Genomic DNA, 23,832 nt, shown 5'->3' with positions numbered 1-23,832 from the left:
TCATAATTTTTAGGTGGGAAAGCGAGGACAGTTTCGCCGAAAAAGAAAACAACAAAAAAAAGTTGAAAAAAAATTCATCGAAATATTCGCTGGATGACATATCGGAGCCCTCATCCAGCAACTGCCAGCCCTCATCCAGTTCAAGCTCGCCTTTCATTGGTCCGCTGAGTCACGTGAGCGACGACGACGACGACCCTCTGTTAGATCCGATGAGCGATGAGGTTGAGCTTCACCATGGCAACGGCGACGTGGCGATGATCGATTTGACGCCGAAACCCGCGACTTCGGCTGATGCGGGGCGGGATTCGAACCCGCAAACTTGTGATTTGCAATTCACCAGTGACAGGACCGGGCGGGATTCGAACCCGCAAACTCTCGTTCATGAACCGACGGAAGCTGGCGACGCAAGTGAAGCTCTGAAGTGGCTCGATAGCGCCTCCGGTGTCGGTGTGAGGCAAGATAATGAAGTGGACGACGAACAATTACTGGATGTTGTGTTCGGAAATTCTTCGTTCTCCAAAAACGTCGTGGATCGCCCAGTAGCACCACCTAACGGTAACTTGCTATTCAATTTGCAAACCTATTTTTTGAAATTTACAGCTTTATACAATCCTGCAAAATCATACGTTTCTATTTTGTCTCGTTGAAAATATTGTGAATGTCCACATTTATAAGTTTTAATTTTCTGACAATGATAACACCGATTGTTGAAACTTTCACAATCATTGTTAATTAGCTCACTCGCAAATTTGTATTTGATCGAGATTAACGTTCAAATTTTTCAAACAATTTTATTTTCGTTGTTGTGCGAATCATTTCCACCAAACATATTTGTGTCTGGATAAGACAATTCATAAACAGTGTGAAAAACAAATTCACCAAGTCCTGCATGTTTTTTTCTGCTTAACTAATAAAATTTCCTCATTAAATATGATTAATTGCAATTGTCGCTTTTAATAATTTCGCCCACCTTGGAGCGTTCACAACTTTATTAGTCCTTGCGAAATTTTTAGTGCGTCAAATTATTCCCACCACAGTTGTCAACAAATTCTACGTCGAAATCAGAATTGCTGTTGTTTTCACACAGATTCATGCGGCGCTGTTGAAGACGAAGATGACGAATTAATCGATCTAAATGAGAATTGTGAAGGAGCTGGAAGTTACGAGTTGACTCCAGTTGTGAGGAATCTAAGGATAATGCAGGTGGGGTAGAAATTGTGGAGTATAAAAAACGTGGCGAAGTGGGGTTCAACCCAATAAATTGGCGGATCTATGGGCGATTTAAGTAGATTTGTTGATCTAAATACGGTTTGAAACATGGTTATGTATGTTTTCACAAAAGATTCCTGTCGTGGGTTCGAAACCCTCCACAGGCTACATTTTGCTTGGGTGACCGGCTGATTCGCGGTATGGCGCCTTCAATGGGCCTGGCGTACTGTGATTGACACACACACAAAATGATTCCATTAGGAATTGTTGACCAAACAAGATCCACCCAGACCTTAACTGTGTGCTAACCCATTCTAATATATAGGTTTGCCGTATTCACTCGGTTGTAAGCCGCGCAAACTGTGGAGAAAAAACTTTATTTTACGAATCCAATTTTATTTATTTTTTGCGGTTAGAGCGGTTTAGGCCAGTGATTCTCAAACTGTGTGCCGCTGTATACCAGTGCACAGTGAGAGATTTCCAAGTGTGACGCAAAATATTCGCGATTTTGCGAACTGGTGGTTTTCCAGTGTTTGTCCAAACAACTTCTACGAACTCAATTGTCTTTCCTTTGTTTATCGTGCACTGTACACTACGCGCATTCAGTGTTATTTACCCTGATGAAGGCGACCTGTATAGGACGTCGAAACGTCGGAATAAAATGCAATTGCCAGAAGAGCTCTATAAAGTTCAACAAACTAACTTCACAAGCTTTAAACCGGTTTTCCATTTATTTTCCAGGGTTTGCTCACCAAGCGCTTCCACTACGCGCGTCGCAACCGAAAAGCTGTTTTCTACCAAATAATGCTTCCTGCATTGTTCGTCATAATAGCGATGACAGTTGCATTGTCGATGCCGACCGCGAGTGACCCTCCTCCCCTGGTGCTTTCCCCGTCGCAATATCGCAACGTCACACAGCCGAAAGGAAATTTCATCCCAATCACGGACCAAAGCGTGCTCTTCCCAATGAAGGGAGGAGATGCAGTAGATGCGCCACCTAGCGACTTAATGTCCACATTCTTTTTGGCTTCGGGTGTTGGCGCCACGTGTGTACTCAAGCAGAACTCCTCCTTCAACTCGCGACTGACAAGCCTCAACCAGACCGCGTACAGCGCCGCAAGTGGTGACCTCAAACTGATCTCCAAGTATTTCGACCCCGCCTGTCAATCATCTTTCACGTGGGGAATCCCCATGTCGCAATTTTTGCCTCCAAACCCCAACTTGAAGGTTGTGAACTCGAGTGCTGAGGCTGCGCGTTCGAACCCCGGCGAGATCTGTTCCTGCTCGAAGGTACGTTTTTAAAATTTTTACATATTCACTAAATTTTTGGGTTAGTTTTATTGAATTTTAAGTGCTAATACCTTACCCCAACCCTAATAGCCCTAACCGTGAAAGTTTTTAGAGATATAACGTTTTAAATTGTATTTTTGAAACTGCTATTTGCGTCACCCATCGAAAAATAGCTAAATGTAGGTCTGCCGTGAGGTATGGTGTTAGTAGCTCTACCCTTGTCATCATAAACGCCCATGCTCCGTTGCTCCACCTACCGGTAATTCCCAAACCGGGCGTGTTTAGTGAGTTCCTGTGTTAGTAGCTCTACCCGAATATTCGCAGGACAACAAAGCTTACGTGTGTCGTGAGAACGTAGAGGTCAAACCGGGTCACAAGGTCGTCACGGGCGACTGGGTACTTGACGTCACAGGGAAATACCCTATCCTCCAGTACTTGATGTACACGACGATGGACTATCGTCTTCACCGCTATGGGGCGCTGTCGTTCGGCGAGTTCCGGTCGGATGTGAACGAATCGTTCCCGGGCTGGCCGTCGCCTCTCAGGAAACTCGCTGTGAGGGACGCGGCTCAGATATTCTACAATCATAAGGTGGGTTGAATTGTAGATATGAATCTCAACGGTTTGATGACCAAATTTAAAACACGCAAGCTTATGTTACACATTTTCTTGGTTCTGCTGCAATAACGGACTGAAGATCAGTTCCCAATTCAAACTTGTATAAAAATAATAAAACAGTAAAAACGCTAAAATATTGTACAGTCATAAAGTGAGTGAAGTGAAAATCTGAATCTGAGTGGTTTAATGATCAATGTACAAAACTCAGACTTAAACTTCACTCAACAAGAGTTTTGTCTAATTTTGCCCCCTTTTGGATGAAATAAAGAAACACCTTCAGAAATGTGGTAACATTTAGCGATGGCCTGAGCCGAGCCAGAACCCCAGTACTCGGTACCGAGCAATACTGTTTTTAATGCTCGGTGCTCGGCCAAGCAGTTGCACAAACTGACCCGAGCGTTAAATTTGCATATTCATGCCCGTGAGATGCTCGGTGTTCGACCAAACATAACATTTGCAGTTTTAGACCATCTCTAGTTCACATTACTGATAAACTTATGATGTTAGTGTCATGTTTACGACATAGAAATAATATCAACCTGTTTGTGACATGTAAATAATATTGTTTCTATTGTTGTTGCCAGGGTTACCACTCGATGCCGATTTATCTGAATGTTTTAAACAACGCGATATTTCGGGCAAATTTACCGAAGTCGAAAGGAGATCCTGCAACTTACGGAATAACAGCCATCAACCATCCGATGAATAAAACAGCAGGTGAAAAATATTTTGTTTCTGCAATGAAAAATAAAACTTTTAATGCGTATATTTGATCGGTTTTGATTTCTCACTCAAAAACTTTTTGGGGTTTGAAGGGAAAGTTTTATTTTCACTAAATTGAGTCTTATGTGTTAGAGCAGTGGTTACCAACCTTTTCGACGAATTCCTCACTTAACAATTTAACGCATTTTTTCATTCCTTCCGCAATATATTACATAGTAGATGCTAACCCATGCAAATATCATTCAAAATTGGCTCTTTTATTAACTTTCCAGGTTATATTCCCAGAGCTGAAGTGTCTATTTACAAACCACATGTAAAAATCAAAGTAAATTCCTCCCCTTATTTAAATTCCTCTCTTGTGATAAATTCTTCCCCGGTTGGGAACCACTTTGTTAGTTGGTTGATATTTGCGCTTAGTTACGCAATAAATCGAAATGTATTTGTCGGCGAAATTGGCTAAAATGCAAAAAATTAATTGCTTGCTTTTGGTAAATATAATAGGTTTGCCAATTCGTATTGTTGGCGACAACTTTCACGACATTTTTAAGCAGCAATATATAATAAAAAAGTTCTTTACGTTCGCTGCTTTCAGATTGTTAATTAATCCACCATATCTACTAGGGATGGGCCAAAATTGTAAATGTTCTGTTTGGTCGAGCACCAAGCATCTCACGTTAATACTCGGTGCTCGGCCGAGCACGCTCGGTGTATTATGACGTCACAAAAAATCCCCTTTCTACGTTTTAGCTCTACAAGGCCTCTTACGTCACCAGCGGTATATTAAGCTGTACAGACCTCAGAAGTACACGTTTTTCCACCATCTAATACATTTGAAAAATCATTTGTTTTTGTTCATAGACACCCTTTAGAACACTGGTTTCGTATGTTAGCAGGGCATGAATATGCAAATTTAATGCTCGGGTCAGTTTGTGCAACTGCTCGGCCGAGCACCGAGCATGAAAAACAGCGATGCTCGGTACCGAGTACTCGGGTTCTGGCTCGGCTCGGCGCATCCCTAATACCTACCTTATATACTCCTTAGGTTAGCAAACAATTTATCTTTTATTTCAACAAAATATTTTTATTTTCAGGAGCTTTCTCCCTTGACTTCCTCTTTTCCGGAACTGACGTAATAATAGCGATTTTCATCATAGTAGCGATGTCCTTTGTTCCGGCGAGTTTCCTATTGTTCCTTGTAGCGGAGAAATCGTCTCGCGCGAAACATCTCCAGTTTATAAGCGGAACCGGCCCGGTTACTTACTGGCTCTCCAACTATATCTGGGATATGTTGAATTATTTCTTCCCTGCTGTCGTATGCATTGCTATCCTCCAAATATTCGACCTTCCAGCCTATACAAGGTCAAATATCTGATAATTAAGTTTGTGTGAAGTAAATTTTTAATTGTAAAAGTTTACATAAACTGGATTAAATGTAAAAGCATATGAAGCCAATAAATGATAAGCTGCAGACAGTGCACACTGTTTCGACCTATAAGTTCTCATCAGTGCAGCTGGTGACGAGAGATCGGCCGCATTGGCTAGTGTAGCCATCTAATGACACTCCAGTTTGTCTGCAGCTTATCATTTATTGACTCTATGCTTTTACATTTAAAGTATGACACTGAGCCGACTTCACTATAGAAATCTTTTTAATAACAACCAACCAACCAACCTAACTACATAACAAAAATCGTAAATGGCAAACTCGTGTTGAAATTCTGTATTGATTTCGGATTTAAACAAGTCGAATAGAGTAAACAACAAACTGTAATCGTGTCAAACCTTAATATGGATGAATGTTATTGGGAATAAAGATATTTGCAGCATACAATGAGAACCACTGTACTCGAATTTAAGCCATAATATTTACTAATACTCCTTAATAACGACCGACTACTTACAATATTACAGGGGTGAAAACGCGATGGCAGTTGTTGCGTTATTCCTGTTGTACGGTTGGTCGATGACACCAATGATGTATCCCGCGTCTTTCTACTTCGACGTCCCATCCACCGCTTACGTATGCATGATCGTCCTCAACCTGTTCGTTGGCATAACAACCGTCGTCACGACCTTTATGATGTCACTGTTCCGTAACGACGAACACATGGTGGCGCTCGGGAAGAAGATGGAGTCGATTTTTATTATTTTTCCCAACTACAACTTGGGGAGAGGACTCATGACTTTGACTTACAACGAATTTATGAATGAATATTACAACCAGGTTTGTGACGTCATAGCACACCACAGAGTCGTAAACGGGCCTGAAATTGGAGCCCGATAGACAATTGGTCTTGAACAAGGCGTTTTAGGGCTGTTTGAAATTAGGTCAGGTTCAGCAACTGGCTACCTAGCTAATTAAATTAATTCAATAAAACACTGACATTGAGTGTAAAGTCAGGCCCGAATAATTTTCGACTGGTCTGAAATTTGCCACCGTTTAAGAACCGCTGCTTTAAACTAAAACAAATTAAGGGGATAATTGCTTCTAACCCCAACTTGGTTGAATTTAAATTACATTTGAAATATAGACGATATAATCAATAAACGCATTTTTGTGCATTAACATCGAAATCATAATCACAATTTAATCGTGTTATGTTCACACAGATTGGTGAAACCGCCAAAGTCCGCTCTCCCTTCGAGTGGGATCTCATCACTAGGCAACTGGTTGCTATGGCGATCGAGGGAGTGGCGGGAATTTTCATCACAGTTCTCTTCCAAGTTCGATTCTTCCTCAAACGGCGAAACGTCATCGAGCTGCCACGTCATCAACCTACTGCGTCATCAGAGGATGTGGACGTCGCTAACGAGCGCCATCGAGTGTCCGCCGGTTGTCATGGTGATTTGATCAGCGTGAAGAACGTTTCCAAGGTTTACAGCAAGAAACAGGTTGGTTCAGTTATATTGTACTGTTTCAGCAAAGCTTTAATCCATGCCTTCTGTCGCTTTTAAGTCTGACGACCCGATGATGACAATAGCAGTTGTCGAAAACGCCGTCATGTTTTATACATAAACACTGGCTCTGATTTTTTTGCTCAGAAGCTTCCATGCTTGTCTGTAAACTTTTATATTACTGAATTCATTCCCTGCTTTCTTGAGATATTTGTATTTCATCTAAGTCAAAGCATCACAAACACTCCCATTTATACTGTTGTTTTAGCTTTTTTAAAGCCTCATGTGTAGCTTTCAGTTGTATGTTTTCGTGTGCATGAAAATAAATAAGTAGGCTAACAGCTTTAAACTGGAAATATGCGTTTCGTTTACATGGTCGATTTGTGGCTGTCGACAAATCATTATTTGTAGGGGATCCCGCTAACTACTAAGTACATTCAAAGATTTTAAATAAACGTTTCACACGTATTCATGTACAGGGTCGGGTCGTGGCTGTTGACAAACTCTCGTTCGGAGTGGGTCGAGGTGAATGTTTCGGACTGCTCGGTGTGAATGGAGCGGGAAAAACTACGACCTTCTCCATGGTAACAGGTCGGTATTGTGATGTCATAATGCTCAATAAGGGGTGCCCCAATTAGCGATCTCCCCTCAAATGGTTCCAGGGTTGTTTTTTTGAAGGTTTGTGACGTCATAGTTGGGTCCGACCTGACCCTATATTTTAAGGTGGGATTTTATTAAAGGAATTCCGTTGCAGGAAAAAGTCGGAAAATAATCCACAGCATTTGTGTTTTAACTTCAAGCGCAGCATATTTTTACTAATTTATCCAAAACAATTCGATTTTTTGGCCTTCGTGATCGCACCCAATGGAAAAATTACAGCAAAATATTTAAAATCTTGTACTTTCGTTGTTCCTCCACAAGTTTTTAGTTTGTAATTTGTTTAAATTTAGCCCTATTGATTCGACTGTAAGTTTATAGTTTAAGTCCAAAACGACTTACACAAAATGAAGTTATTATAAACTGACCAAATTGATTTACTATTTTTTGCCAACTAAGAGGTAATGTCTGATTACATTAAATCAGTGGTTCTCAAACTGTGGTACACGTACTACTAGTGGTACGTCAGGGTTTTCAGGTGGTACGCGAGTAGCCTTCTGTGATACCTAATTTAAGTCCAATCTAAAATTGCTCAACTGACCCAACTGAGTTTTACAAAAAGTGAACCACTGATTTAGGTGGTACGCAGCGATAGAAAAAGTTGTCAGGTGGTGCGCGATCCGTAAAAGGTTGAGAACCACTGCATCAAACTTACTGTGTCGACATTTCATTCCCGCAAATTTTCACACTAACTTTGATTTTCAGGAGATTGCGAAGTCAGCAGTGGAGAAATCGTTATAAACGGCCACAAGGTGTCGTCAGGGAACGCTCACGAGCGCCTCCTAGCGCAGCAAACCACCGGATATTGTCCACAGTTCGACGCTTTGTTCAACGAACTCACTCCCATGGAACACTTGCTGTTATACGCCAGGTAGGTTTCCCACACGTTTGTCTTCAACGAGTGGCCGATTTGCGTTCGCAAAAACGCTTTGAAATAAAGGAACTGGACCGTTGCATCATTATTAAAAAATGTCTACTTAATTTTATTAGAAGCACAAAACTTTCACTTTCACTGTTTGTATTAAGTCGTGTTCTATCTAAACATTGTTTGCATTTTTTGGAGACTGACGATGCCTGCATAGACGAAATATATCTCCCAACCTCGTGTTGTCAGGAGTATTTGACTCAGTGGTCGTTGACATTAACATGTCTACTATTTAAGGAGACAGCTTTTGCATTTTTATCTATATAACTACCAGCAATTTTTGACGACCTTTTTTAGTATATTTCAAAATTTCAAAAAATGTATTTCAAAAAATTTTCCAGACTGAGGGGGATTCCCCGGTGTGACGAGTATGACGTAGCTGAGTGGGCTTTGAAGAAACTTGACCTTGAACGTCACAAGGACAAACCTGCCGGAGATTTGAGCGGAGGAAATAAGAGGAAACTTTCGGTGGCGGTCGCGCTCGTCGGGAATCCATCGTTGGTTCTGCTCGATGAACCGACCACAGGTGAGCGTTACGTTGTGGGTTCGAATCCCATTGAAGACGTTGTACCGAATCAAGCCAGTCACCCAACATTGCCATGTGGCAAGGCATAGGCTTGAAATGTGACCTGCGGTGGGATTCGAACCCACGACAGGAGTCTTTCCGGGAATCGCGCTCTACCGTCTGAGCTACACCAAAGAAAATAATTAATTATGCGCCATACAAATCGTTCACAAGCTTTAGAAATTGCTTTGAGCATTAAAGTTGGGTCTTGTAAACCATGCGGCCCTCGGATGTCATTCTTAAGTCAACTATTTGGTGACCCCACTATACGGCTGACATCTTCCCTACCCTCAAAGTGCAACTCTTGTGACCATTCCCCTGCCCCTGAAAAAGGGTGAACATTTAAATACCAAAATGTGCGCCAAAATTTAGGTAACATGTGTGACCAATTATAAGAAGGTCAATGTTTTAGGGGTAACAACTTTATAGAGCTGTTCTGGTAAATGTGTGTTTGCACAGAAGACGACCTGTATAGGACGTCGAAACGTCGGAATTAAAATACATTTGCCTGAAGAGCTCTATAAACTTGATATTATGCCTGGCAGCAATAGCTTACATGTTTTGGAGGTAACACCCCCCCTAACACTTATCCCGTTTTAACCAGGTATGGACCCTGCAGCTCGTAGATTTTTATGGGATTTAATCCTCGACATCACAGCATCAGGTCGTGCAGTGGTCCTCACTTCACACAGTATGGAAGAGTGCGAGGTTCTGTGCAGCAAACTCGCTATTATGGTGAACGGGCGCCTCCAGTGCTTCGGGTCAGCCCAACAACTCAAAAACAAGTTCGGAGACGGATATATGTTGAATGTGAGTGGTGGAGTTGTGTTGTCACACCGAAGTTTCGGTTGTCCGGACCAAAGTCTATATAAAACACAAGTTTTCCAACCTATTCTTACGCAGTAAAGTCTATGGAGCCATTTTGTGTCCCAATTAATACAGGTACAGTCAAACTTCGATACTATGCCACCTTGCTATTATGCCACCCTCGCTACTATACCACTTTTGATCGTCACCAACTAAATTCAATAGCAAATATATTTACTATGCCACCCCTTACCCTTGATACTATGACACATGAGAGGACAGTATTACTGTATTAACAGTCTGGTTGCGGATTAAAAGTTGGGCCTACTGACGACTTTCGGTTTGAGCAGAGAAAACACGAAAAACAAATCGTTGAGTAAACCAACGTGGCCATGTTAAGAGGTTTCACGGCTTTGCAGCGAGTTATGTAAACGCCGTTCCGTGCTTGTGTCACAACAAAACTAACAGATCTTGTTTGTTCTATGCACGATCTATCCGTTTTTTTGTAATGAATTATACTGTAATAAATTACAATCGTACAACACAACGTGGCACTACAGTACGTTGTCACGTCACAAGGCTATGTTTAAAAACAACCCTCGCTATTTTGCCACCCTCGCTACTATGCCACTTTCTCTCGGTCTCAAAGGGTGGCATAGTATCGATTCGCCGAATTGAATGAAAATTTCTGGTTCTAACATTTCAACGCAATATTTAAAGCTAAATTGCTTTTTTTATGTAAATTTGTCCGCTTAGTTTTTCATGTTAACTTTAAATATTTGCGTTCAGCGTGCATTATCACGCTCAAATGTTAGAAACCAAAAGTTTTATTCTATTTGACCTAAAATGCAGATTTGCGTTAAGTTTTACAAGCCTTACATAGCATGGCTCTTGAATTGAATATTTGTTTTGTGTGAACAAATAAAGTTTACAAAGATTTTACATGGCAGTCAGTTTCTGACGCAATAAACTGTTATTTACTGTAACTATTATTAATCCGCTTTTGACCAGAAAAGTCCAATTCAAGCTGTCCTTGCTCTTTTATTTGAAATATATAACCGCTGCATTAGCCGTGCCACCTACTATACCGTGTTTGTGTGCTAACCAAGACTAAAGCGTATCTCTCGAATGTAGGGTTGTTGTTTAAATTGCTGTTGCTATTACAGAAATATTTTAACCCGTTTCTCTGCTTAAATTAAGAAAAGATTAGAAACCCGTAACATTCTGCACACGGCGGTAACCACTCGGACAATTTTAACACCAATCCCGCAAGGTCCTTAAACATTTTCCCGAAACCTTGTTTCTATTTTCCAGATTCGCACAACCAAGCCCGAAGACGTCATCGACAAGTTCGGTGGGACTTTCCCTAGTGCGATAGTGAAAGAGCACCACTACCACAAGGTGTCGCTACAGCTCCCGTGCAGTGACGACGACCATTCGTTGTCGCGTGTTTTTAAGTTTCTCGAGGAGAACCGCTCACCACTTCGCATCGAAGATTACTCTGTCAGCCAAACTACACTCGATGACGTTTTCGTCAATTTCGCCAAGAAACAGAGAAACGCCGAAGGGGAAGTCCCCGTGCCGGTGTGGAGAAAAGTTTTTAAATCGATGGTGAGGAATTAAAATGTTTATGAGCGCTTCTGGCTATTGTGTTGTGACGTGCTTGCGTTTGATTCTTTTTTCTATTGTTTATCGTGCACTGTACTAGTCGCATTCAGTGTTATTTACTAGGGATGCGCCGAGCCGAGCCAGAACCCGAGTACTCGGTACCGAGCATCGCTGTTTTTAATGCTCGGTGCTCGGCCGAGCAGTTGCACAAACTGACCCGAGCGTTAAATTTGCATATTCATGCACTTCTAACATATGTAACTAGTGTTCTAAAGGGTGTCTTTGAACAAAAACGAATCATTTTTGAAATGCACGAGATGGTGGAAAACGCGTACTTTATGGGCATGTACAGCTTAATAAAACACCGCCGGTGACGTAAGAGGCCTTGTAGAGCTAAAACGTAGAAAGGGGATTTTTTTGTGACGTCATAATGCGCCGAGCATGCTCGGCCGAGCACCGAGCATTAAAATGAGATGCTCGGTGCTCGACCAAACAGAACATTTGCAGTTTTGGCACATCCCTATTATTTACCCTGATAAAGGCGACCTGTATAGGACGTCGAAACGTCGGAATAAAAACGCATTTGCCAGATAAACTTGATATTATGCCTGGCAGCAATAGCTTATGTATTATTTTGCTTATTGTCGGTTTTAACGAGGAAACGTTTTTATTTTTGCAGAGAAATCGCGTTTCGTCGAAGTTCATCCAACCTCCAGTTCCAGAAGGTCACTCAAGTTCAGTGACCCGGAGTAACCTTCACTTGCGGGGGTCACCTGAAAGTTCGAGGTTACTCGAGGACAACATCGATGATGATGATGATCAGCCGCTTTACACTTTCGACCAGTCCATGGTAACTATGGTTACGCGATATGATTGTTTATGACAGGGGCGCGCAACCTTTGTTACTTTGGGGCCAAATACAATTAACGTGATTAGATCGCGGGCCGCACCAGTGTATAACACAATGTGATTTTACTTTCTTGCTTACCAAATATGCTTAACTACAAGTAAAATTCGCATTTGATTGTAGCCACATACCGCCAGGTTGCAGAAAAATAGCATTGGGCGCATTAATCAGCTCAAAAATATGTAATAGTTGGACTCGTTTGCCAGTACATTTAAAATCCAGGCGTCTCTGCGGGCCGTACAACCTTTGATCAATGGGCAGCATTTGGCCCGCGGGCCGCAGGTTGCACACCCCTGGTTTATGACATTTGTGTGTGTGTGTTTTTATGAAAGAAAGATGGGATGGGCCAATACTGCAAATGTTCTGTTTGGTCGAGCACCGAGCATCTCACGTTAATACTCGGTGTTCGACCAAGCATGCTCGGTGTATTGTGACTGTAGTAGCCCCTTCTACATAGCATGTGATACAAGCCAACACTTTCTGAGTAACAACAGCAACTAGATGAGGGGTCGGCAACCTTTTAGGCGACGCGTGCCAATTTACGTGTTATTTTCATGTGTTAATGACCTCGCGTGCCAAGGTATTTCTAAATAATAGTGGTTCGTGCCAGCAGATATTAATTATAAAGAGAAAGCAGAGTGTTTTGTGCATGTAAGGCTGGTTTTTACGTTAATGACATGATAAATAAAATCATTTGGCGTGCCATGAAAAATCACCTTGCGTGCAAGGGGTTGCCGACCGCTGAACTAAATCTTACGCGTCTTTCATTTTTGCGATTCTCGCTGTTACATGTACTGCGTACGGGTGAGGTGGTGTAAAGCACTTAAAAAACTGTTTACAAGCTGGGTTGCCTGTTTGTGGTCTGACGCTCTTTTAAAGCTTTGGTTAAAAGTCAAGCCTTCAAAGTCACCTTTCTAGTTTTGTAATACCTTGCTATTCCCCAGCGCACAAAGAAACAACAAGGAACTCATGTTCTACTGTGATATAACAAATCCGTTGGTGACTTGCCTGTTACATTATTGTGCAATAAGCAAGTAATCAATTCGTATTACGGTTTCGCAGTGATTTAACGCTCGGGTCAGTTTGTGCAACCGCTCGGCCGAGCACCGAGCATCAAAAACAGCGATGCTCGGTACCGAGTACTCGGGTTCTGGCTCGGCTCGCCCAATTACTTGTAGATTTTTTTTTATTCCAACTTTCGGTGCATTTACAAATTCAGGACAACTTAAATTTGTCAGAGAATAAACTGTTGCTGCCAGGCATAATGTATCAACCAATTTTTAGCTCTTCCAGCAGTCTTTATTACAGAATGCCAACGTTTCGATGTCCCATACGAGACACCTTCATCAGGGTAATGACATAAATTGCAAACACAAGTATTAATAAAGCGAAAAGGGCGGCGAAACATACATACAAAAAAGGGGGGCGGTGGTAAAAAACGCAGTGCGCACCAATGGTCGAGTGATAACACCTGGCTGGTGCAAAAGCGACCGATAAGTTATCGGCATTAGAACGTCCGTTTTAACGTTCATCGTGTTGGTGTGAGAATGTATGTTCCACGACTCCAGGAAACCTCGCTTGTGAAAATCGGTTTCTCTCGCTAACACCTGGGCAGCAGAGAAGTTTATGGTGTGGTTGAGGACAGTAGCATGTTGTGCTAATGCCGACTTTTTGGCATCTTTCTTGGCTACATCCCTTTCATGTTCTTTACGGCGCGTATTGAAAGACCTTCCCGTTTCGCCAATGTAAATCTCGTTGCACTGTTCACATGGGATCGCGTACACCACACCCCTTGCCGCGTTTGTATCAATGGGGTCTTTGGGGTGCGACAGCATCTGACGTAGGGTGTTGACTGGTTTTATCCTTACCGAGACATGCGACGGATTATGTCTGTTAACTTGGGAATGTACGGCAAGGTAACAAAAGCACGCTCTTTGGACTGACTCTTTTTCCGAGCACCCGTGGTTTTTCGGTCACGGAGGATCCAGTTCGGGTAGCCATTTAATCGCAGGGCCTGGTGTACCCTTCGTAATTCGGTTTGGAGCACTCCGGGTTCTGTGGTCAAACGTCGGGCCTGATCCGTTAGCGCTTTTACCACAGCCCTCTTTTGGTGTAGAGGATCACCATCCGTATTGTTTATGATTTTTACGAAAAGAAGTCTTTTCAGGAATCGCCTAAATTCAGATATTATTAAATTTCTCAACTATATGTTTTTGTTGATCAATTCTGACAGACATACAAAAGTTTTTGATTTTTAAAATCTGTTTTTTTTTCTTTTCAGTCTCTTTCGTTCATCGACTCGACCTGTTAAGTTCCCGCAAAACTTCTTCCACGATGGAGTTCAATAGAGATCATATTGCTTCGAAATTTACATCGCAACAATTTTACGTGAAACACAAAAGCTTTGTTTGCCAAAATTGTACCGCTACGTTGTACGTCATTGTTGCAACTAGTAACTTTTTTATTACAATTTTTTCCTGGTGATTTCTGTTAATAGAAATGTACTGCCATTTTTCTAGGTTTGTTTCACATAAAAATATAAAGTTATAGTTGAAAAATATTATTTCAATTTCTATATAACTCGCTTTTAATCTAGAATCGCTTATAAATGTTAGAAAAAGTGCTTTACATTTTGCTTTTTGTGTCGCAAAATATCAGTTTGTTGTGTAAAATATTTCGGGCATTTTTACGAAAATATCTTTTGTGCTTTACAATTGTGCTGCTTACGCGTTTTTACTACACACGCCTGCTCCATATATACCCAATATATCAACTATACAAGTTTTTCTCGTGTGCTCCACTGTTTGATTTGTGCTTTTTCTACGTTTAGTTGTTTTAAATGTGAAACTGTTAGCGCTCTGCCCGTCAACATGCATACGTGGAATATTTGTTTGTTTCTTTCAATCTATTGTTTTCGTAACAAGGGCGTTTGTTGATGTTTAAAAATGTCTTTCCTCTTATGGCTACGTGCGACAAAAGGCAAAATAACGCAACTGCAATTAGTGCTTTGAATTATTAAGAGTTTATAGGCCAGTGGTTCTCAAACTTTTTAAGCTTAAAGAAGTAATTTTTCTTGGCAAACACAACAAAAGTCGTTCAAAGAATGGTAATTTTCAACGTTATTGTGGTGGGTAATAATGTTTGCACTTTAAAATAGAAAATATTTCGCGACACACAGTTTGAGAATTACTGCTCTAGTAAGAACTTCACTGCAGTTGAACTCATCCCACTTAAAATCCGTGTTGATTGGAAACTGATTGAAATTTAATTAAAAGCATGGCACTCCACTTTTTACGTTTTCCAGAAAAATTTGGTCTACGAACCCTAGTGTAGAGTCAAAAACCTTCTAAGCTGTGGCTTACAATAGATTAATAACAGTAATACTAAATTTAAACGGAGATAAAAAACAAATTTAGTGAATAAAGATTTTCAAAATAAATTCACAAAACCGCTTGATTTAAACCTAAAGCTGTGGTGGAAACTCAAATAAGATGAGAGCAACGTTATTGTTTTGCAAACTTTTGATTTAATACAATTTGAATTTTATGTTAAATTATAATCAGTTACTTAGATAGAAAATTTTAAACAAACAAAATTGAGCGATACAGCTCATTTATTTACTTCAAATCGGCAGAACTTTTAATTAAACTTTTTTTCCTACACCTCATCTTATAAACGCCACCAGTGTGTTGGCTCGTCCAAAAACTTTCGGAATTAAATTAGTTTGTTGTTTTAACTGGAATAAAACGAAACAAACGAATGAGATGGTCGTTCTAAGTGAAAAAACTGTTTTGGCGAGATCTCGTGCGAAAGATTTGTCAGGAGTTAAAAACCTTAATTGCTGGTGAGTCGATTGTTTCTTGATTTTAGTAATGTGTTTAAAATAACATTTAAAAAGTTTATTTGAAGGAAAAAGTAAATTTTCGCGTGACACTAAAACGCTGAATGGGCGGGACGGGCGGAATGGAGGGCGGGACGTCGCGGGAGATGGCCGGACGTTGTGAAAACCGCTAAATATCGGGTTAAATTGCTGACGGTTGGAGCTATTAAGGTTGAGATAAGGTTTTATAATAGAAAATCATTAAAAAAAATTCCGCCGAACACTACATTCCGCGCCCGAAACGTCCCGCCATCTCCCGCGACGTCCCGCCATAGCATTTTTCCTAATGTCAGGAAATAGTTGAATAAGTTTTAGGCAGGGACGTTTTTTGATTCATATACTATTATAAAACCTCAACCCAACCCTAATAGCACTAACCGTCAGCAATTTACCCGACATTGAGCGGTTTCCGCGACGTCCTGCCCGTCCCGCCCATTCAGCGTTTTAGTGTCACCCAAATTTTCTGGCCAAAGTAATATTTAAATTTCAACAAAATCGTTTTCTGGACGTGCTAGAATCATTTTGTCATCAAGAAAGGCACCTTGTTCTCTGAAATCACAAAATGCTGAACTTTTTACCCAAATATTTTAACAAACTTGCAGAGAACTTATTGAGACTGAATGTTTGTTTTGTTTTTCAGGGGTGCCAACATTTCTGATGTAAGTTTGGATTGATTTAAAAATGTTACAATCAAACTAATTCATAGTTTCCTCTAAATTAATTAACTAATTGCTGTTGGTACATTTGTTTTTATTTTTATTATCGCATGAAGTGAATCAGTATTGGGCTAAAAGTATTTAAACTTTATTAACAATTATGTTGTAGACTGGAGTCCTGGAAAAGATTCCCAATGTTGAAGTGATCAACTTTAGGTGAGTTTATGTAATCCAAATTCTAGGTGTTTGTGTATGGTGAATAGATACGTTTGTAGATATTTCCACAATAACTATGCCATTATCAGTTTAATACAGCAATTTTTATCACTATACATATACTCTCTGTCAGTTTTGAGTTTATGTAATCCAAAACTTTAACTAACTTCTCAACAGGAATGAATTCATTTTTTGCTGGTGTTTTGATAACCTGTTGTCATTATCAGTTAAATATAGCATTTTTTTGAATGATGTTGTAATTTTTTTCCACTGATATCTGGCAGTTTTGCTTCTGAAAATGTTGTTCCTGTATATCAGTTTTTCAAATTCTAGATGTTTGTGTATATGGTGAATTCATTATTTTGCGAAAATTTCCACAATAACTATTTGCATTATCAGTTTAATACATCAATTTTTGTCACTATATATATATATATATTGAGTGGTGGGATTCAAATTGTTTTTTCAGCCTATTCTATCACAAAAGTCATGTTTTCAGCTGGTTCTGTTACAAAAAGTCCATTGACAGTAACCAGTAATGCTAACCGGTACGCTGATCTCATAAAATTTCGTGAGACGGTTCTATAGAACCGGTGCGAACCGGCTGAATCCCACCAGTGCATATATATACATACTCTGTCATTTTTGCTTGTAAAAATGTAGTCCCTGTAAATCAGTTTTTACAAGTACATTTGCTGTTTTCTGAAACAAACAATTCAATGTCAAATATATATGTTTGATAATTTAGTTCTTTATGTGTTTAATACCAGCATGTTTTTGACAAATTTTTCCAGTGCCAATTCCATCGAAGGTCTCGACACATTTGCGAACTGCACTTACTTGAAGGAATTGTATTTGAGGAAAAACAAATTGGATTCCATTGACGAGGTTTTGCATCTGAAAGAACTGAAACATTTAAAGTAAGTGAATGTAAGCACAGCAACACACGAGATAATGTTGCTTGTTATTAACATGAATCAGACGTTCAAATTAACTTCAACATGCAAACAATGTGAAATATTTGTTAAAACATCTAAAGTACGTGAACATAGGCACAGAAACACAAAAGATGATTTTTTGTAGAAATAGTCGATTTTTGTTGGTGAAACTTCATCTCTGCACATCCTACAGACGAATCCGGTTAACCGCATACTGAATCATGTTAATCTGCGCTGTGTGCGATAATCTAGTTTCACATGACAGTACTTCATTGAAAGAGGAAATTTTCTATTCTCAGCAACAAAATAGAGAAAATACTGCTCCGTAGCCATAGTTGAGCGTCACTGCAACTTTATTTTAGCTGGGGAAGTGAAAATGAGCACTTATGTTAACGACATATACTGTTTATATGGCAAATCGGAATAATCCGGTTAATCGCATCAAATGTTGTGGGGTCTGTATGAGCAAGGTTGCATTGTTTACATGTTTACATTATGGCTGTATTTGTTTGTAATAGTGATAACTAGATAAATGAAAGTAGATGTGTTGCTTGTTATGAGCATATAACATGTGTTCAAATTAATTTTTGATCAATTGGCAAGTAAAAGCCGTTTGAAGTGCAAATAAATATTTATTCTTGAAAAACTTCACAATACTCACAAACAATCTCATTGTTTTCAGGTTGTTATGGTTATCGGGAAATCCCTTTTGTGACAAACAATCAGATGAAGATTATCGACTTTCAGTTCTAAAGATTCTTCCTCATTTGCACAAGTTGGACGATAAAAGTAAGTTGTTATTTTTGGTGATGAGTTTTTTAATTGACTTAGCTACAGCTTGTTTAGCCTTGAAGTATTAAGTCTAGCTGACTTACATAAATGTGGCCATTTAAAATTGAAGCTTATAAGTTTTGTGGTTAACTGAACCATAGTTGAGGCAAACGCAATTTTGCAAACAGTTATTGTAGATGTGCAAAGCAGTAAATAGATTAAATAGATCATTGTCTTTCAACTTTTCGCCAAGTTCGTCCCATTTAGGTGCCAGAGACTTGCAGTGGCCACACCAAATATAATTTTTGTTTCCACAAAGACTTGCAAAATATTTCAATTTAAAATATTTAGGCACCTTACAAGTGTTTAGTTGTTTTTACAAACAGATCTTTCTGATAAGAACCAACAATGGCATGAAGTTGCATTGCAGTACATATTCTGGTTTGGGAGCATTCTGCATTCTGTACTGTTGATAATTTTTATCGCAAGTTAATTACATTCAAACTGAATGCCAAGCAGCAGTTTCAGTAAATAATTAATCTGCAACAATGACGTAAAAATATTTAGATCGTAAACTTAATGATGGATATAACGGCCTAAATAGACGTAAAAAGCGACATGCTTTATTGTGCAAACGTTTCAGCAAATGCTCATGCCTTCATCAGTGATATGAAGGCCACATCAGTTAATTGTTTACAATAAAACCCGCTTATAAGTGCACAAGATATTTATGTTTTTCAGCTGTAACGGACGAAGAACTTGTAAAAGCTCTTGCTCTGACCATCGACGAACGGAACAGTGGATTATCTGAAGAAGAAGCACAAACAGATGAACAGTCACCTGGCGAGGATCGGAACTCGGATGTCCAACATGGTGGAGAAATAAAGGAAGAAACGAACTCTAATCCCGAACCCGGCGAAGATGACAAACAATTAAGTGATAAAAACGAAGGGGAACCAAGCAAAGAAGCTAATCCGATTCAAATCCCAGTAAATGATGAAGAATCTGCATCCTTATCTGCTCCAAGTGATCCTGCAACATCCAACGATGATGATAAACCTGATCCGCATCTTCCTGTGCAACTTTGCAAAGATGAATCAGAGGAGAAATTTCCGGAAGATACTGAAGCAAAAAATTCCATAAAAACAACAAATTCCACAACAGAAAACTTCAACCAGTGTGAGAAAACTGTCAATCAATCTAATCCTGAGATCGCTGATTCTGAATCCCCTGCATCTTCATCAGCTGTTGAGGAACAAGTTCCAACATCATCAAGATTGCTCCCTGACAGAATTTATGAATCGGGATTAGGGGATGCACCTGAAGGGACTTCTAGTTCAGCTGTACAAATGTCATTGGATGAAACCAAGTGAGTTTCTTGTTTTTTTTGTGAATGGCAACTGTATTGGGTAAACATACAGTGTTTTAAAGCAGGGCTTCCCAAATTTTTCTGCTCTGCGACCCCATTTTAGAGAAGAAATTTCAATGCGACCCCTTGATGGGTATAGTCTATACATGTGTGACAATGACATAATAACACATGTTCCATTTATTGTGACAATGACATAATAACACATGTTGTTCCGCGACCCCAAAATTATCTTCCCACAGTTTGAAAAAGCCCTGATTTAAAAGACTGTGGTTTGTGTTTGTTGAAATATATAATGAAAAGCAAAAATGTAAAAGTTCAGATTATATCAAAATTACCAAAATACTTCACCACAAGGTAGGTGAAAAGGTTGCCGCCCCCTAGGGTAGTTAAAAAAGCTAATTATGTATACAGGAACACTATACACGGACTTGAAAAGTAATTTAATCATAAACATAACTTCCAGATAACTTGTGTTTATAGAATACATGGAGACGTTTTAGCAATCTCTGTTGTCATCATCAGTGCAAGATGTATTCTTAATACACCAGTTCTTTGGCAGTAATGTTTATGATAAGGCTATTTATGTAATCTCGTCATAGCAAGCAGCTGGTCTTATTACTCGCTGTATCTTTTGTACGTTGACCCACTCGAGTCGCCATTCTTAAAAAGACAAATTAAGTGAAATAATTATAACGAAGTTTACATTGCAAGTTTATAGAGTTCTACTGGCAAATGTATTTTTATTTCGATGTCATGCGCATATTCAGTGTTATTTACCCTGATGAAGGCGACCTGTATAGGACCTCGAAACATTGGTATAAAAATACATTTGCCAGAAGAGCTCTATAAACTTGGTATTATGCCTGGCAGCAACAGCTTATGTACTACATTGCAAGTTATATGTTAAAAGGTGGCAGGTAACTTTCAAAATATGAGGCAATTTAACTAAAGTTTTTTGTTTTTAGTCAACTCCGGGTCCAGCTCGGATTAAAACCACTTTCGGCAGCAAAATATGAAATTTCTGTGTCGCCCCTGAGGAAAACTGTTGCTGTGAAAAAAACTAGAAAAATGAAGGTACTGTGTTTGTGCATCTCACAAATTATAAATATCTTCGCACCAATTTCAATGTGGTTTCTCTTTAAAAAGTTTTTAAATAAATTATGTGGGTTTACCTGAATTTCATCAACAACTTTGACCGCCTAACCACGTGCTTTGTGGTTAACTTGATTTCAAATATGAATCAGGATTTTACAACATCTCATTTAATAGAAAAAAAATCACTGAAGGTTTAAACTTTCACACAAGTTTATCAATTTCGGATTTTATGTTGGAAGTAGTCAATGTCCTGGTTTCTCGCTTTAAATATTACTTTGTGTGAATGAAATTTGTGTTAAATTGTAGAAATCAACTAGAAACAACTTGCTGACGGCCACACTTTCGCTCGTTGCTGAGTTGGACGAAGAAAGTTTGTTGATCGTGCAGGAAGCGATACAGGAACAACTCGATCAACAAGTTGACGAGAACGAACAGGTTGGATTGTGGGAAAGTTTTGTATTATGTAGTTGCAAAACAGGTGCAATTAAACAAGTGGTTCTCAGTTTTTCATGGACTGTGGCCCCTAAAAGTATATTGTGGACCTCGTAGCCCTCTTTAAATAACAATGTAGGATCTGTGAACCCTGCAAAAAACAGAAATGGCAAACTCGTGTTAAAATTCGGTATTAATTTCGGATTTAAACAAGTCGAATAGAGTAAATAACAGCACATACTTAATTCTGCCCATTATAAAAGAAAATGACTCACTGATTTTTAGTGGGTGTTTCTGGTGGAGCTAAAATTTGCCTGGGATTCGAGTCCTATTAAATTAGGTTGCATTTGTTGTTTATTAAATACTGCATACTTGTTTTCAGATATTTTACTCCACAAGCGATTCCGTACAACAAGTGGAAGAGAAAAGTTTCCAAAAGAAAATAGTCGACATGTTGGGGCCGGGTTGAACCTCCGTTCTGCATCTATGCGTTGCCGTGACGATGTTCCCGAGCAACTCTGATGTCACAAACATTTGTGTCGGCTGCTTCACTGTGTCGTGAGGAATACATTGGAAATAAACCAAGCAACCTTGCAATCCCTATTCACCCAAACCTCTATACCGGGGCTTCTCAAACTTTCTTGCTCTGCGATTTGGGTTGCGACCACAATTTGAGAAGACCTGCTCTATACAACTTAGAAATCCTGTTTTATCTTGAAATGTCGTGGTCAAACCACGTAAGTTGCTTACCACTGGTTGACAGGAAGTTAGGAAACCTGTAGAACCAATGATTCTCAAACTGTGTGCCGCGACACACTAGTATGCTGTAAGAGATTTCCAATTGTGACACAAAATATTTACTTTTTTAAAGTGCAAACATTCCCTGGTGTTTTAGGCTTTGCTGAAATACTGGTGTGCATGACAACGTTTCAAAGTTCGTATTTTAGTTATTGGTAATAAAAGCATTCTTGCCCGTCACAATAAAGTTGAAAATCAACATTCTTTTAACAATGTTTGTTATGTTTACCTGTGGAGTGTGTCGCGAAACGGAATTTTACTTCGTTATTGCCTCACATGCTTGAACAGTTTGAGAATCATTGCTTTAGAACTGGGCCCTATGATTTATAAATGAGTATGCCTTGATCGTTGGTCTGCATGGACTTCCGGGCTGAAACTTGTGTATGTTCAACTTATGTGAAAAATAATAGTACATCATGTTTACTTTGTGGTCATTAACAGTGTGTACGAATGTCACCTGCATGATAATATGTATGTAATGAAAACTTGTGGGAAAAAAAACTTTAGGAATGTTGGGATGTTTTTTATAGAACTGAAATTTGTGTGTTTCAATTTTGTTACAAACAAGTTCAAGTTAAGTTTTTGTGCGGAGTTCTGCTTTCTCATTGTTTCTAAACTTAATGTGTCTCTTTTTTACTTTGTTGAATGGATTTTGTACCCAACAAATGTCACCGAGTGCTACCAAGTATTTGATGACAAATATTTCATTTTTACAAACAAACAAAATGTATTTTCTACTTTGTATGTCACCAAATATCATCTAACAAACATTTTTTATGCGACCTGTGTCACTAAGTGTTAATGTGTTTTTACATTCATCTGACTGTTTGGTTTATTCGAAAGAGCGATTTATTTTGCAACAAAAATAAAACCGATTTCAAGAACTTGTTTGTTGTCAATGATTATGAGAAGAATGTCGTTATACAGGAATGAGATATCATTACAAAACAAACCATATATTACATATTCAATTCCAAACACCATGTTATGTCTGAAACCATTCCATGAAAAAATATATTATTAAGTATTAATACAAAATTCTGATTGTAAATAAAAAAATATCACCATTGTATAAATGTGAGTTTTCCATTGGATTTAAATGAGAGACCATAACAGAATATTGTGGGACTGTGAAACAAAAATCTTTATTTAAACTTCAGTATCCATATTTCAATCCACATTTCATGATATATGATAAATAACGATTGCCCCAGGAATATTGTCTTGCCCAAAGCATATTTTTGTTTTGTTTTTCTCCTAATTACTGCCTAAAGCATAATTTTGTTTAGTTTTTTCATCTAATTACTGCCTAAAGCATAATTTTGTTTTGTTTTTCTCCTAATTACTGCCTAAAGCATAATTTTGTTTAGTTTTTTCATCTAATTACTGCCTAAAGCATAATTTTGTTTTGTTTTTTCTCCTAATCACTGCCCAAAGCATAATTTTTGTTTTGTGTTTCCTCAAATTACT

General features: G+C 39.1%; 2 protein-coding genes across 5 annotated transcripts in view; both read left to right on the top strand.

Annotated features, from left to right (window-relative positions):
• LOC145218493 (ATP-binding cassette sub-family A member 2-like) overlaps window positions 1-15,150 on the top strand; it is a 50,960-nt gene extending 35,810 nt beyond the window's left edge. For all 4 annotated transcript variants that reach the window (XM_080085900.1, XM_080085899.1, XM_080085901.1 and 1 more), the window contains exons 31-45: window positions 14-555; window positions 1,088-1,203; window positions 1,951-2,499; window positions 2,824-3,090; window positions 3,702-3,834; window positions 4,932-5,199; window positions 5,752-6,064; window positions 6,451-6,732; window positions 7,215-7,326; window positions 8,098-8,263; window positions 8,659-8,843; window positions 9,487-9,692; window positions 11,004-11,300; window positions 11,977-12,147; window positions 14,486-15,150. In XM_080085900.1, coding sequence (XP_079942026.1) covers window positions 14-555; window positions 1,088-1,203; window positions 1,951-2,499; window positions 2,824-3,090; window positions 3,702-3,834; window positions 4,932-5,199; window positions 5,752-6,064; window positions 6,451-6,732; window positions 7,215-7,326; window positions 8,098-8,263; window positions 8,659-8,843; window positions 9,487-9,692; window positions 11,004-11,300; window positions 11,977-12,147; window positions 14,486-14,515 — 3,637 coding nt within the window. In that variant the 3' untranslated portion in view covers window positions 14,516-15,150. The remainder of the gene's footprint in view (window positions 1-13; window positions 556-1,087; window positions 1,204-1,950; window positions 2,500-2,823; window positions 3,091-3,701; window positions 3,835-4,931; window positions 5,200-5,751; window positions 6,065-6,450; window positions 6,733-7,214; window positions 7,327-8,097; window positions 8,264-8,658; window positions 8,844-9,486; window positions 9,693-11,003; window positions 11,301-11,976; window positions 12,148-14,485) is intronic.
• A 669-nt stretch (window positions 15,151-15,819) lies between these two features.
• Window positions 15,820-23,246, top strand: LOC145218494 (uncharacterized). The gene is made up of 9 exons (XM_080085903.1): window positions 15,820-16,048; window positions 16,725-16,743; window positions 16,910-16,956; window positions 17,751-17,876; window positions 18,577-18,683; window positions 19,407-20,034; window positions 21,003-21,111; window positions 21,439-21,567; window positions 21,947-23,246. The coding sequence occupies exons 1-9, from the start codon at window positions 15,969-15,971 to the stop codon at window positions 22,031-22,033; spliced, it is 1,332 nt and encodes a 443-aa protein (XP_079942029.1). The 5' UTR covers window positions 15,820-15,968; the 3' UTR covers window positions 22,034-23,246.
• Window positions 23,247-23,832: the final 586 nt, after the last annotated feature.

Source organism: Phallusia mammillata, chromosome 3 (genome assembly GCF_965637545.1).
Source record: "Phallusia mammillata chromosome 3, kaPhaMamm4.hap1.1, whole genome shotgun sequence".
Taxonomy (NCBI): domain Eukaryota; kingdom Metazoa; phylum Chordata; class Ascidiacea; order Phlebobranchia; family Ascidiidae; genus Phallusia; species Phallusia mammillata.
The sequence above is the reverse complement of the archived record's forward strand: the minus strand, read 5'-3'. Positions and strand labels throughout refer to the sequence as shown.